The sequence below is a fragment of the Cinclus cinclus genome, chromosome 10 (assembly GCF_963662255.1).
Source record: "Cinclus cinclus chromosome 10, bCinCin1.1, whole genome shotgun sequence".
Lineage (NCBI taxonomy): Eukaryota > Metazoa > Chordata > Aves > Passeriformes > Cinclidae > Cinclus > Cinclus cinclus.
Genome location: NC_085055.1, coordinates 5,812,935 through 5,829,755, shown reverse-complemented (window position 1 = coordinate 5,829,755; position 16,821 = coordinate 5,812,935). Strand labels below are relative to the sequence as shown.

Below are 16,821 nucleotides of genomic sequence, written 5' to 3'. Positions count from 1 at the left end.
TGCATGTCTCTTTGGAGAAGAAATCTTTAAAAATGTTAATAAAGATAATAATGAACTAAATTTGGCATGCCTGAAAGAATTAAATGCACACATGTATCAATATTCCCTCTAGCTTGGTATTTTGCACCAATGTGCCATCAAAAATGACTGAAAGACTTAGGAAGAGATGCTGTGATTATTTAATCTAAATTAAACACTCTCTGCCTTTGGAATTCAAGATGTGTGAGTGAGTACGCTGCAGAAGGCTCATTTAGAAATTTTGCCTGGGGATAAAAATAACCTGGGAAGATTTTAAAATTTTCTAAAACCAACCTGCTGACACCAATCTTAATTCTGAAATATTGTTAAGGAAATTACCACTGATTAGCTGGAGGGAAGAGAAAAGATAATAAGGGTGCACTAATCACATTTCCAGCACAATGAAACTGAATCAAATGAAAGCAAGCTTTGGGGTCAAGGACTTCCTGATGCACTGTCCCCTCCAGAGGAACTCCAGACATTTTAGTGCAGAGCTGGAAATAAAGAGAGCTGCCAGTACAGGCAGCAAACAGGGCTGTAAATCTGAGCAGAGAGGGGAGGGGACTGTAGGACACACTCCTGGAAGGAGTGGGAAAGGTTAGAGGAACAGGCAGCAGAGGAGAGGAAGACTCCCATCTTCCTACAAAGGACCTGGGAAAGAAGAGAATGGATGGGGAGAGGAGACATCTAAAGACAGCCTAAGAAAATGGGATATTGAGTAAGAAGTGAGCAAACTCCCTTCCTTGTGAAAAAGGATCTGACAGCAAAATCCAAGTCCTGCTTCCCTTATGCGCCTCTTGCCAAGACTGAAGAATGGTGGGAAGATGACTGAGTGATCTTAACAGATGGGCTTGTACTTCCCAGATTGCTTCAGGTTGCATTAATCTCTGTGGTGGGCTCTCATTTAGCTGAGAAAATGTGACCAAAACAAACGAACCAGAGCAGACTGGGACGTGACCAGCAGATGCAGAAAATCTCTTCTGCATGGTGTGGGTATAGGCAGGCAGGCAGGCAGTATTCCCACGTGTCTGCTCCCTGCAGCACCTCCAAAACTCATCAAAGATACTCCTGGCTGACTGGGGGTACAAATACCTCAGATCAGCACATGCTGCAACAGAGGAATCAGTACAAACTGGGAATGTGGATGATGGCATGGAAGCAAGGTGACAGCAGAGGAGTCAAAGCAGTCAGGGAACAGGGACAGAGCAGTGACAAAAATGCAAAACAGACATAGTCAGGCGTTGGGAGAACTGCCTTGGAGATGAGCATGATTCATTTCTGCCCATAAATCCTCAAGTAATCCCTGCCTGCACGTGCATCTCCATTTGATGAACATACCATCCTCTCCTGGCTCCTGAAGCAACACAATCCTAGCAGTACATGAAAGATCCAAGAAAGAAACATGGATGTTTTGCAGGGCTTGCTGAGAGCATCCATGAGGGTGGAAGCAAACCCCAAACCAGAGGAGAGGACCAGCAAAGGAACCAGCAGGGATTTGGTGCATAATTCCAAAAGAGGCAGAGGAGTGAATCGCGAGACAATGCTGTGTAACAGAGGACACCAAGTATCTCGGTTTGAAGTATGAAAGCACACTTAGGATTGACAAAAGTTCCTTATCACTTCCATAAAGTAAAGAGTGAATAAATGGAAGGTTAAAGTGAGGAAAACTTCAGGTCACACAAACAGAAATTCAGAAAATGCGTAAATACAACCCAAACACAATTCGCATTTTGCTTTAATCAGTCTGTCCTTCAACGTTATTCCAACACACCAACCATTACTAGGACTATTTCCAGTTGCTAAAGAAACAGTGGAAGGAGCATAGAGTCATAGTGGACACGTTTATTCCAGAAGCTGCTGCACTCATCACAACTGACTGAAACCAACTCCCCAGTGCCCTGTATGCCACCCAGGCTCCTGCAAGCCCAAATAAATCCCTGCTTCTCCTTTGGTGCACTCAGGCACCACCAGTACCTGTGTCACATGTGGGCTACTGCCACCACTTACCAGTGTGGAACTGAAGGGGGAAACCAGATTTTGGGGGTTCACAGCCCCCTCCATTCCCCAGGGACAGAACAGCCCCACAGCTCCTGGACCCCAATGCTGCAGGAGGCAGGAGCAGCACATTCAGATTCACCACACCACCCTCCCTTGGAGACTGGCTGGATACTGTCTGACAATGCATTTTGCTTTAATACATAAATTTGAAGCAATGTAATTTCCATTTATATGTGCACTCTGTTGGCCAGAGCAGCTTTCCTGTTTTTATCAAGCAGACAAAAGGTTTAAGCTCTATAAAAGGTGGCTGATATTTAAGTTTTAATAAAAATATATTTCAGGTATGTCATTCTTTCCTTAGGCTGACCTAGCCTAAAATATATTATTTACATAACTGCTGCAATATCTATTTCAAAAGTGACTCGACAGCCCTCTCCAGAACTGTAAGCTGCCCTGCCTGTCACCATGATGGGTAAACACTGTCACCTTTTCACAGCCCGATGAAATATAGAGAAGTAGTAAAGTGCACCATCCATCACAATGGCACTAAGTAGGTTTTTGAAGTAGATTTCAGATCACAAATGCTCACATTTTTAGTCACAAATGCTGTTTAGACTGTTACCAGAAAGCACAAATTGGATGGCTCATATACAATGGCCGTATGATGAATGGACATGACAGGTGGTCAAAGAAAATGAGTCTTGCTGTTCTACAAATAACCTTGTCAACAGCAAAGTGGAGCTGTAGCTCTGCTGGTAGCCAGACTGCAATAGCTTAATGGTTTTATTTGCTTCAACTTCCAGCAAACCAAACAGACAAATGAGATACAATGAAGCAGCAGCATCAAGGCAGTATTAGCAATTCAGCTTGATTAAGTGACACATAATAGGAATTTTCTGCTAAGGATGTGCCACATTTGAAAGAAAATTATTCAGGTTATGAGTAGCTGTTATAGAAATACCTGTTCACAGGAAAACCCTCATGATTTTGCAATCACAAACCGCTGCAGGATATTCTGAATACTCAACTTGTAGCTCCACTGCAAGCAATCAAGTGACTTTCTGATGGCTGAACCCAGCAACAAGCCACCACCTGCTACTTCTCATTTAAAGTTTTTCTACTTCCATTAGTTTAAATAGTAGAGATTAGGGTGTAGGATTGAAAGTCAGGAAGGTTAGATCACTAGCAACTTACCTGTGGCCTAAACAAATAGGAAAATTTCCCTTTTAGGCAAAAACTAGATCTAAGGACATTTCAGGTAGACTTTTTGAAGAACACATCTCAAGTTTTGTAAGGGTGCTGACATATCTCAAAGAACTGCCTGTAAAACTATGCAGAGAGCCATTCTTTGGCTCCAGTGGAAGTTTGGAGTTTTGCCAAAGCCAAAGTCCAGCCCTTGTGATAAGGATGGTGTGTGTGGGCCTCATTTCTGCTGAACTCGTAAGAGAAAACTGCCCTGGAATATAATTTAAAGCAGAATTCCCACATGCTGCTGGGAATAACAGCACTGGTTTTTCCCACAACATTGAATTTCCTTCAGCCTGATGAATTTGTTAGCAACCCATTGACATTACTGAAATAAAACCTCAAAGGTCACAACCATTCTTCTCTCTGATTACAGTTACCCTTACAAACTTTCAATGAGAAAATAATATTAAAATACGGAGTTTTTAAGTGATATGAGTACATTGAAAAGTTAAAGCATGTATCATGCAAGTAAGGAGCTCTTCTTGCCTACTTAATTTTGCTTCTCAGCAACAAATTTGAAGTGGACAGAGCCCCAGAATGGAGGCTGACGAGACTCAGCATGGAGAGTAGGAATGTTTAAATATTAAGATGTGCACAATCTGTTCCTTTATAGTCTGTAAGTGTTCTAAGCCATGAACAAACCCATCTTTTAAATGAGAAAGAAACCAAGATGGAAACCCCCCCAGCATCAATGGAATAATATGATATTTTTAGAATGAGAAAGATTACAATAATGCAATTAGCAGTGAAATTGCAATTTTTTTTCATTCTAGAAATTTTTATTAAGATTTACATTATCTCAGCTAGGAAACAGAAATTATGGCCACTTTGCACACTCTCAAAATATTTAAAAAGAAGCTAAAGGAAAACAGACAGTGAAGACAGTACACAGGATAAAAAGACAAGATAATCCAAGATCTTATTTTACTTGGCAAGTAACGAATCCAAATAGGTAGAATCTTTTTGCTGACAAAACTTCCCAGAGTAACTACAGCAAGATAAAACTACAAACCAGTGTTTTCAAGAGGAAACTGAGCAGATGTGTCAACTGAGTTGTCACAGAAGAAACTATGTGAGATCCACAACTATAATTCAGAGGCTCCAGGTATTAGCCTAGCACTCCTACCAGCCTCATCCTTCCTACAAGCATCCCTCAAACCAGTAGCACTCATGTATCAGCAAGGATGAAGTGAAACTCTAGACACACCTTCCAGATTTTTACACACAAGCAAAATGTGCCAATTCATAAACACAGACATTTAAATAAAAATATTCACATATGTGAGTCTATATCTATATGTATCTCCTATTAAGTATTCATATATATAAGGCTGCAAAGTTAATTAAGATAAGTACATAGGCCACATCATAATTCACATAAATACACTTATTTTAAGGCTGGGCATTTCAGCATATCAGTCAATTGGATTTGATGATCTTAGAGGTCTTTTCCTACCTAAACAATTCTGTGATTCTATGTGCAATTTTCCAGTCAGGTTCAGCAAAGCTGGTGTTTCCTAACTCTACTTCAGCACAAGTGACAGAGACAAATGGGCACGTTACCTCAAGAGTTCCTTTGGCAGAATAAGCTGCATAGGAGTACAGGAGGTCTTGGCTGTGAAGTGTTTTGGGGTCTCTGCTGCACTGCTGTCCACTTGGATAAAAGCACTCCCCGCTGTTTTGCAGAGTTACTGTGTTTGAAGAAGGGCCTGGCAGGTCAAGCAGAACAGAGTAATTCACCAGCCGGACATCTTCCAGGCCTTGGGAACGCCACTGAGCCAGGATCTTCACTGCAATGTCTGCATCATCTTCTCTGGGGAACTCCAACAAATCTCTGGGGGCGAAAAAAAAAAAAAAAAACAAAAACCACACACAAGTTAACATGGGTTTAGTTTATTTCCCATCAGGACTCTTGTAATGCATCAGTGCATGACTTTATTTAAAAACCTATCATCAAACATGCAAAAAAAAAAAAAAATACCACTTTCATTATTTTTTGCAAATATTTTCATACCAAGTAACAGACAAAGTTAACTGCTTTTTGGGAAATAAAAAAAATAATAATAAAAAAGTATGTATAGGAAAAATATCCATATGAAATAAAGAATCCTACAGAAATTATCATAGCAACTGTTTCAAAATTCACACATCGTTTGCTGATCAAATTTCTAAAAGAGCATAAACTTAACCAATCTTTAAACATGAAGCCAACCTGAAGTACCACCTCAAGGATTTCAGGGAGGGCATGATGCTGAAAATTAGTTATAATTACATAGTTACAATTACACATTTGGCTTAAATTCATCAAGGAGAGCAAATTTACTAAGCAGAATGGAACTGTTCCCCCAGATGATGTGATTGTTGTCAGAGAGTTCATCACATCTCCTACCTGCAATGAAGGATTACCTGAGCTTGGTCAGCATAAAAGGCAAACATGGGAATTACTTTGGCAGTATCCACTGATGGGTCAATGAGAACTCAGGTTGGTCTGGCCTTGTATCACTGGGTTTGCATCACTTTCAACACTGGCTGGCACAGGGTCTGCAGGATGAAGGCACCAGAGCACCACCCTCCTCCCCAGAACATGACAAAGGATTCCAGATGGTGAAACTATTGCCATGATAACTTCAGAGGACAGGCTTGCTGAAGGAACAACTGAATGCTTTCCCGACTTATGCAGGCAAGCAGTCACGTAAGCAAAGAAAGACACAAAATTTATTACTCAAATAAAAAACACGACCCACGTGCAGTACAACAAGCTTATAGAATATTGGCTGAATTCTGTGAAGTTGGATTTTTTTTTTTTTGGTTTTTTTTTTTTTTTGTGTGTCTACAAAGCTCTCAGGACTGAAGAGAAGATTGAGGATCATAGATGTATTGATGTCCAAGCACAGAGATACTGACACTGCCTAAAAGTCTTGTCCACAAGACTTTTTCCTCACAAAAAGGCCACTAAGCTTAACTACTTTAAAGTCATCAACAGAACTTCTAAATATACCCTCACACACACATCAAAAACAAACGGTTGAATAATCTATAGTATTTTTAAGCAAGCAGTAGTTATCTGAGAATCCCACCAGGCGAGTTCCAGGTACCCCTGCAATATCCAAAATCAGCTGCAGTGCTGCAGGGGGGAAGCTCCTGGCTAAAGGTACTGGCAATACTTTCAGGGACAGCCCAGCAAGCAAAGCTTAGGATGGAAGTCCAGCACACGGGCTTCCTTCTCCACCCATCTTGTGGTTAAACATTTGAAAAATGAACATTTACTGCACAGACAGCATCAAGGCCTTAAAAGGGCAGAAAATGAAGTTGTAACACCCATTACACCTAGAAATGGCTCAAAAATGTTATACTCCATTCAAATGCCCAATGCCCACCATCACATTACACGGGCAGACCTATTCCAACATGCAAAAGGCTTTTTACAAAATAGACATATCTTTGTACAAATGTGGTTTTTATAAAATACATTTGTTCAAAGCAGTATGTTCTATCCCAGGCTGCATTGCTCCAGCAAGGCTGTTCACAAAGTTCAAAATCTTTACAACACTGGCCGTATGCTGGGACTTCAGGGATCCTGTCAGGAACAATAACTGTCTTGCAGATTTAATGTTTTTAAATGATCTAAAATAAGTCTTCAAGCAGTCTACATCACACAGATGACTTAATCCAATGTGCAGTATATTACAAGTTTCCAATTTCATCCCCTGTGCCTGCTAATGTAATGACATAAACTTGGGCAATGCAGAAATACAGAAAGTTTTTTGATTAACACAATCATTAACAGAATATCTGCATTTCCCTCAGGTGATAGAAACATTAATAGAATCAATAATTAAGCAAACGTATCTCAGGCCAATAGGGCTATGGCACATTGCAACCAGAAGTATTCAATCACAATAAAAGGAATTAAGCATTAAAAGAGGAAGTTGCAATAAGCAAATTTACTTTCTACCTCATAATTAAATCAACATGTCTTTGAAACTTTTGTTTCAAACATATCTGATTAAGTTACAGAAATGATCCCACTCTTTACTCCATAATGTCTTTATAGCATGTTAAAATCAAATTGCAAATTATGAGCACATATTATTTTACAATAAATCAGCATATATTAGACTACGTTGATAAATCTTATGAACACCACCAGAAATATTTTTTTTCCCCAGACTTATTACACTAGCTGAATTGCATTTGCCTTTGATGCTGACTGCATGAACTTACAGGGAGAGGTTCATTTAGCTCAATATTTTTCACATAGTAATTGTATAACGAGTCAAATATGCAAAGCCAGTATTTCCTAAACCCAGCCAAATTCAGAAAATTGTCAAGTTTGGCAGTTCAGCCTGGAAGAATACCAACACTTCACATGCACTTCACAGTCCTTCTTTACAAATGCTCAAATTATTTACTTCCCAGAAGTTGCAGGGCTCAGAGACTCCCAGCAGTAGGATTTCAGCAGTGGGGAGGAGCAGCCCCTCAGGATGAGGATGTTTCTCAGTTCCCCAAGCAGCTGCATGCTCAGAAGGAACCAGTACCAAAGCAATTGCCAATTTCCATTTACACCACTGCCTCTGCTGACTTCAGCCAAATGTCTGACTCCCTTTGGTCACATTAAAACAATGCTTTGTTCAGGAACTTTATCAGGTTCATTCAATGGAAATAATCACAAAGTTTATGGGCACATCTCTGTTGCTATAAATCTACATAATCCAGCGAAGCGGAGCCACCACAGACTGAAGATTTGGTCTCGAGTCAGAATCAACACTAATAAATGTAACAATACCAGTCAAAACACTCCTGTGCCTTTATAGGATGCTCTCAGAGATTTCCACAAATTTCTGACCTCTACTTTCTAATACAGATCATTATTGAACTAATGTACATCAGAACAGGACTTAAATTAATTTCTTGAGCATTCTCCTCCATCTCAAAATGCTCAGTTCCTGAAGTTAAAAGAAAAAAAAAAAACCAAAAACAGGTAAAATTGCACTTAAAACCAAGAACGTTCACCCCACTTCACATGGATAAGGTAGAGATTTCCCACTTTGAATCTTCAACAGTGGTGGTCTTTTCATCAAATCAAAGTCCTAAACTTAGAAAAATATTTTTAGATATGTTGAAGATACACCTGTAATAAAGCCAGGGGAGTTCTGCAGCCTCTGCAGCTTCAAAAGGCTATTCTTTACCAAATGATTATAAAAGATAAATGAACACAAAATATACAAATTTCATTTTCAATTTAGTAACCATGGGGAACACAGACCTGCCGTGCCTTAATGGAAAGTCATTTGCTACAACAGCACTTTTTGACACAGCTTGCCAAAGGACAGAACAAGGTATTGCAAATAAGCCAGCTGGGACACTGAAACACCACTCAACAGATACTGAAAAATTACAACAGGTCACTCTAACAACCAAGAGATGGAATAATTTAAGAATATCACACAATTACTTCTCAGCTAATCCTATTAAATTGCTATAAAAACCTATGGAAAAAAAAATTGGAATAGCAGAAGGATTGTACAGATTCAATCTGAAAAATCTACAGGGACAAAAATTCCCCACAAATACATAGAACTTCAAGTGTAGTTGGTTGGGTTAGTCCTTTACTTTTCAGATTTATCACCTGTACTGCCATGAGCATGGGGAACTGGCCTACACTTCCTGGGCTACTAAAAAAAAAAAAAAAAAACAACCTGAATTCCAGTTTTGCTCAGTTAGATGTTTAAGTGCCTTATTCCCATATTTTGACTGTAAATTCCCACTATTCTCTTCCAGTTCACCAAAGCTGTTCATAAAGCCACCACTGTAATTTTAGATAAGAGCTAACAACAAATGTGATCTTGGAATTTTTACAGATCGATTTTTCAGCTGAGTAGCTGCTCTCAGATCCTGTGAGCTGCAATGACTGCTCACATTTTGTAAAGCTGCATCAGATCAAAGTGTTCTCTTGTCTAACACGATGCTCCCAACAGTAGCTGGTAGAAGATAATCACAAAAGAATGCAGGAAATGCATCACGTGGGGTTATTACATTTATATCCTCTCACGCAAACGTCTTTTCTTTTTTAATCCTCCAACTCTGTCCAGGCTGAGTTTCAAAGATGCTTTCATATGCTGAGGATTTCAGAGCTCGTTTCAGTCCATTAAGAGCCGAGCTGTGGCACCCGCACACACCAACTGCTCAGCAGATGCACCAGCACTTCCCACACTCGCAGAAAGAGGAGTATTTGTGTCCCTCACACACAGTGTGCACACACAGGAAACGCTCAGGAAATACCACCTGCCCAAGCCACATCTGCTTCAATTTTAATTACATGTTCCTGTTAATTAGGGCACTCCACCAGGCTCGTCTCCAACCTGACTGGTTGGATTTCCCATGGTCTGAACTGATGGCCATAAATTTGCTGCTCCCAAAATTTAGAAATAAATAAATTCGGGTCGAAGAGAGGATAAGCATTTATCAGGTGGTGAGAGAAAAACATGCTCATGGTGCAAAGAGTTGCACACAGGATCCTGAAGCACCTCACGTTCTTCAGGTAATACACTGCAAGGTCATAAGCATCTGCTGCAGAAAACTGATCTAAGAAATGTGCTCTGTCACATCTACCATCAGTCTTCATACATTCCGCATATTCTGGGCATATTTCTAGCAATAATAATAATAATAATAACAATAACAATTAACCCTGCTCATTCTTGGGTAACAACTTACTGCTTTTGCTGCCTAAGGGAATATTTACAGAGCTGCATCTGCACAACAAATTTTACATAGAGCTTACAATATATATTTTAACAGGCTTTAACATAAAGAAGCACTATTCATGCTTTTAACAAAAATGATTATGATTTATGGCAGCTTTTACTTCTCACAGACACAGAATAAATTCAGTTAATTCAGTAATTATAAAAAATATGGAGTGTCAGAAAAGAGAAAACTCTAAGTTTGGTTGTGCAGTTCTCTAGGAAAAAAAAACAAAACACTTTGGAATTTTATCTTTTTAAAAAGCAGTACGTGTACTGTGGCTTTCAGGTATTTCCAATAAAAGTGTCATAAGCTCCCTCTACAGAGAGTCGTACTATGAGAAAACAGAGAAATACTTTTAAACAAAACTTTATAGCATTTTTGCACTGTGTTTAAGTCCACCTGGGTATTAGACTTTCACAGGGGTACCTGACCGTATGTATCTTTTCCTATCATAGTATAAATTCATGCAGAACTGCTCCAGGGCAAACCTCTCATTTTCCTGAGAAGTTCTTTGCCATGGGATTGAAGAACACTCTCAGATCTCAGCCCCTGCTGGCTCCCAAGCTTAGCTATTTTGTACATTTATGTTTTTTCACTACAGGACCACCAAGTTTATTGCTCCTACCCCTCACATCAGTCAAATGCCTTTTATGCTTTTAAAATAAAACTCATGGGGACAGTTCAAATCTCACTTTCCAACAACATGATGCAAGCCAAACTTGCATTCAAGGCAGATGGTGGAAGGCATTGAAAAATGACTGATTCTCTCACTCTCTGATTCCAATTTATTGGAAAACAAGCAATTCTTTGTTCCAGTACGCTAAACATTGCAAAGTCATGAATTGGCCATAGGTGAGCTTTCCAAAGCTTTTTAAGACATCTGGATGTGGATGTCAGTTATGTGACATCTAACCAGCATCCAAACACTTCAGAACATTAGAGGGCCAGTATGAGACAAGCACATCACTCAAGGTGGGGGGACAGGCAGGCAGAGGCAGAGCTAGGAACAGAAACCAGATTGGTTATTTACACTTGTGGTTTCATTAATCAAAGAGTCTTTTTTATTTTATTTTTTAATAATTTTTCTTTTTCAAGCACTCACTTTTCTGTGACACACACCTTGCTCAATTACAGAGTAGAGATGGATGAAAATGTCATGAAGCACATTTCTGTCCCCTCATCCTGAAAGCAAGTTTAAAAAAACCAAAAAAACAAAAAACAATAAAACAAACAGAAACCAAAGGGAAAAAAAAACCCAAAACAACAACAAAACAAACAAACAAACAAAAATAAATAAAAACAACCTCCAAAACCCCTAAATCACAACCAACCCACAGATGCTTGTCACTATCCATTTCAAGAATAGTAAATGAACCACGGAAGCCTTAGCATGGAGAATGACAGCTCCAGTCCCTCAAATGGACTATTCCAAAGATCCTAAGACTTAATTTCACAGAAGGAGGAGAGAGAAAATAACTTTTACATTGTGCACTTCAGCTCTAAAGAAGTCACTCTCATGTTCCACTGTTCCCTTTGGTTACAAGAATGACCCACATTCCTTTTAGCAAAGCAAGGAGACTTTGCCTCTCCCTACCACAAAACTTTAAATACCACAAACAGGACTGATCTACTCCTCATACATTTATTCTATTTATTCCAATAAATGGCTTTCAACAAATGAGCTGTTGATAAAAAAAGTTCTTTCGGAATACGTACACAATGAAGATATCTACACAGGAAACCTCTTTTATTATTATGAAAGGAACTCTTGTTTGAAATATTATCTCCCAAAATGATGCCATTTTCTTTCACAATCGATAACATGCCCACAACTACAGTTGCCTTATTAACTCTCATAGCTGCTAAATTTCAGTCATAAGAGACAGATTTTCCTCTATGGTAGAGACGCTTGTGTGCATGCATAACACCACAAACTGTATCTGTGCAATTCCACCTAAAACATTTTAAACAAGCTGCATGCTTTAACCTAAATCTTTATGTTGAAGCTACATGGATATCTTAGCCTCTGTGTTAAATGCAGAAAAGGGAATATATAATTTTAGTCAAAGCTTATTGATCTTATTATTTAATGAAGGGTTTTACTCTGTTTTCTCCTAATGCAAGAGAAGCAGCAGCTCCAAGCAGCTGTGCCCTGCATTTTCCAGCAGGTTACAACGCCGAGGGCGATGTCGAGCCACAGCAGAAGGAGGATGGGGAAAAGACAATCCCTCACCTTGAAATGTTTGCATATAACCCTGCATTCCCTGGCAGAGCACTGACCCAGCAAAACTTCACAACGATATAATCTTTTCTTCCCAGACCACAGGGAGTATGTCAGTGTCTCAATAAAATGTGACCAGCTGCATAATCAAGTCCAAGTGGTTCCTTTTACTGTCAGAGACAATTAGGTTTACTTCCAGCAAGAGACCATTTCTGTGTGGATGTGAATAGCGCTGGATGGCTCTTTTTCTATACAGAAAACCTATTGATCAAAAAAAAAAAAAAAAAAAAAAAAAAAAAAAACCAACCAGCAAAACCTTCAAACCTTGCTTTTTGATACAGGAAATCTGCTCATAAAAAAAAAAATAAAACAATCTCAACACTGCTCAACCAGCAGTATTTTACTCCTTTCAATTGCCAATCATTAAATTACAGTGTGAACGCTAAAGCAATTACACTGAATGTGTCATTCTGATGGCACTGGACATCTTTATTGGAACTGTATGATTTAACTTTTAAATAATACCTCTGTTCTCAAAGGGCAGTGAGGAATTAAAGAGGGCATGCTAACCAAAATAAATTAAAAAAAGAGAAAACAACAAAAAACTAAAAACAAATTAACTACGCACACAAAAAACCAAAACTATAACAACTTAGAAATGCTTAGATAAGATAGCTATTATTTAAAGATTGAGAATTACTTTGAATTAGATAAATCCCCAAATCGACATTTGATTTTTAGAATTTGAAAAGAATGTAAAAAATTTCTATTTCTTTCATGAATTTCAAGAAGTTAACCTTATATACAGGAAAACCTAAGCCAGCCACAAGATGATGCCATGTAACCCTTCCTGTTCCCAGCTTCGTTTTCTTATCAGTATATGTTAATTTACCAGTGCAATTCTAATAGAACTGCAAAGATTCCTAGCTGACACGTCAGCTTGGATATTTTGCAAAAATATTTAAAAGTTCAATACAGTATATGGGTTAAAATGAAAACTGCAGATTAGAAGTAAAAAAAAAAAGGAGAAAGGATAAAATACCATCTCCACATGCTTATGTAAGAAAAGTGTTATCACAAATGCCATATCACATGGCTTAGTTCTGATAATCTCCATCTCACCAGCTGAACTGTGTTTCAGATGCATTTGTTTTTATCTGGAAACACTGACAGCTTCCAAGTGACCCTTCAGTTCTAATATACAGCTGAGGAAATCAGCACTGATAACCAAAACACTGTCCTGAAGTTATTTACACTGCACCACAAATCCAACTGCTTGTGGATAAACTAAAAGCTCTCTCCAAAGGAGCAAGCATAAAATCTTATAAAGACAGGCTTGGGAAGAGACCACAGGAGATCATTTGGTTTGAGGCAGGCTCAGCTCACCCCACTGCTACTCCAGGCATTTGTTTTCCTGCCCTTCTCCAAAGATAAAAACCTCTTGTCCATCCTAAATAATCACCCTGCTGTATTTAGATATAATGCATTTTCTCCTTTCCCCTACTCATGCTAAGAACAGACAAATCTTATTCTCTCTGCAAGCTTTTTTTTTTTTTTTAACATACGTAAGGATTTCTCTCATGGCCTTCCCTCAACTGATCTTGTCTTAAAATCCAATATCCTCAGTATTTTCATCCATTTCCTAGGAGCCACTGCTCCTGAAATCTCCAGCTGCCCTCCCTCACCTCTTCTGGCCCCTTTCCAGCCTGTCCCCACTCCTCTTGAAGCAGAAGTCCTTAAAAGGCCATTCTCAATAAGCTATTTGCACTGAAAATGAAGGATTAGTATCCAATTATCATCTGCCTCCATAAAATTCAATTATCATCCTTCTGCTGTCCTTTATTTTGATTTCAACTCTGTACCTCTCCAGCAAGTTCATCGACTCCTTCAGCTCTGCTGACCTCAAAGGGGCCTCATCATTTCATCACTCATTTGCTTCAAGAAGGAACAGTCCTGAATGCACCTCCTTGAACTGTATAAAACAGGTCAGATTTTCAAAGCGCTGAGAATCCACTGTTAAAAATACATTCACCCACCCACCCCACCCCTAGACCAAAAAGTTCCCAAAAAAAGACAACTAAGCTTAAGTCGACTAGACTTCCAGAATTGTTCTATCTGCCCCACACCAGATTTACACTGGTGTGGACACTAGAAAGGTAAGTAGGCAAAATTCAAAGTTACTGCTTGCCCTGTTCTAAACATCTACTTATTTCAAGTCTGGGGCTGCTCACAAATTTGGCTTCCAAAATAATCACTCCATTTGCAATGACAATACAGTAAGTTTGCTCTCAGTACAACAAATCTCCTCAAACCATCTGCAAGGTGCACTTCAGGTTCACACAAAAAGGTCCTTTCTGTCCCTTCCAGGGTTGATCTCCCCACTTCATTTCTTCCCAGCAGTCTCTGTAAAGTCCACACATCCCTGAGGGGCACATTTATGGGTGGACATGGCAAAATGTAGGTGTCACAGTGCAGAGATGTCTAGAGCAGTGACAGGAAAGGGACCTGGCCGGCTCCTTCTCCAGCTTTGGCACGTTTTGTATGCAACACTCCCTGTCGACACTGGCATGTCCAGGAGTACCTCACTATCCCCAAAGCCATCTATTTATCCACATTTCCTTGCCCACTGCAGACTTCCTACAGCCTTCTGGCCCTTCTCTAGCTGAAAATAAACCCCACAAAGTGTCCCCAGAAGAGCGGGTGCTGGTTTCAGGGGCTAGCACTTACGCTCTAACTCACTTCTAGCCTCTCTTATGATCTAACAAGGATTTCAAAGCCCGGTTTTAAGCGAACAGAGCACAGATAAAAGACCAAGACAACAGCAATATGCAGATGTTCAGGAATTGGAATCCAGGCTGAAAAATGCCCCCTGCTATCCAGCACAACTTGATGTACAATCACCTGAAGTGCTCACTGCCAGGACAAATGGATGTTGTGGTGCTGTGATGGTTAAACCCAAATGCCAGAGTTGGGGGGATGTTGTTAGACAATAAAAGTGCTCTAGTCCAAAGCTGCAATGTCAACTAAATTGCTGAGGGGAAAAAAAAATATAAAGCAGAATTTTTATATAGCAACAGAAAACCTCTGTACAGTTTTTTGTCTCGCTTTGTGCAAACATGAGTCTGAGTTTGCTCTTCGTGTGGTGTGTTAAAGAAGCCACAGAGACATGAGGACACAAAACAGGATTCAGAGGTTCATCAGTTGAGCAGGTTTTTACTGGGTAGTCACACACAGAACACAGTCAAGTTATCTCCACTGCAGATAAAAATACTGTTGTGGCCATGCTACACTGCTTATTGCATCTACTATGAAGACAAAGTCATCTTCTAAAATACCAAGTAGCTGGAGGAATTGTGGGAGACAGATGTTATTAGCATGACATTACTACTCATATTCTTGGTAACAAACTACCCACATGGACTATGCAGACACAACATTTCACCCCCAAGTTTCTTAAAAAACTGTGACATCAACACATGTGACACACTCACTGACATATAAAAAGGATAAATATCACAATGAAAAAAAAAAGTAAGGGGTTCAAAGTCTAAATATAGTCAATCAAGCTGAATCAGAACAGCGCCAGATTTTTTAAGCAAGGGACAAAGAAAACATTTTGCAGTGTAGCTACAATCAAAATTGTACTAACAGGAAAAAAAAGAAATTGAAAAATTCTAGCTATACCTGAAGCAACAGGCACTACAACAGAGGTATCTGCAAAGTCTGTGTTTTGGAAAAACTGAAAAGAAATTGAATTTTTGTGTTTTACTGGATTTTCCTTCAGAAAACAAATCTACCTGACTTAGCAAATGCAGGAACCCAGTGGTGTTTCACTGCAGCCTAATGGATATTGTGTCCCTTCTTCAACTTCTTCCTCCACTCACCCCCAAAGTGGTTCAGATTTACAGCCCATATTGTGCCTGTTCACTGTCACTTTTGCTGCAGGCAGAATTCTGCCAGAAAGAGAAAAACACTACAGTGAAAGACTCAACAATTCCTGTGCATTTATTCTTCAGAGCAGCACACTGAAATACAGATTTTGTTAGAGATTTTGCACACATTTACTTTAATGAACTGACCGGAATTGTACAAGTGCAAATCCGTATGTGGACGCTGTTTTGAAGTAGCTGTACTGCTTAATGAAGAATCACTGCTGGCTTTTCTTTCTGCACATTTTCTGCTGGCTGCTAACATTCCCACAAGCAGTGTCCATAACTCCACTGCCACAGAGCAGACACATCTCACCCCTTCCCCAGCTGCAGGCTCTCCCCCACCCACAATTAAAACCACACACAGGGAAGCTCCTTTAAAACCAAAATATATATGCCTCGATTTAGATAAACTTCTTCAGTTTCCTCCAGAGCAGACACAAGGACAACTAGGACAGCATTCACTTCTGAATTTTGGTTAGATGCTTCAGCAAATTACTTTGCATTAAAACTTCAGTCTACAAACTACCATCACAATGAGACGTGAGCAACTTGGGGTATGTTAGAATGCAAAAAGGAGAAGTACATTATTGTGAGTCTTGCTACTGAAGAAAATACAATCTGGAAGTGCATGCAATGCTGAGTGAAACAAATAGT

At 39.4% G+C, this 16,821-nt stretch overlaps 1 protein-coding gene across 1 annotated transcript in view; it reads right to left on the bottom strand.

The window, feature by feature from the left end:
* NAALADL2 (N-acetylated alpha-linked acidic dipeptidase like 2) overlaps positions 1-16,821 on the bottom strand; it is a 222,386-nt gene that overhangs the window by 175,680 nt on the left and 29,885 nt on the right. The window contains exon 2 of the mRNA XM_062499175.1: positions 4,828-5,098. Coding sequence (XP_062355159.1) covers positions 4,828-5,098 — 271 coding nt within the window. The remainder of the gene's footprint in view (positions 1-4,827; positions 5,099-16,821) is intronic.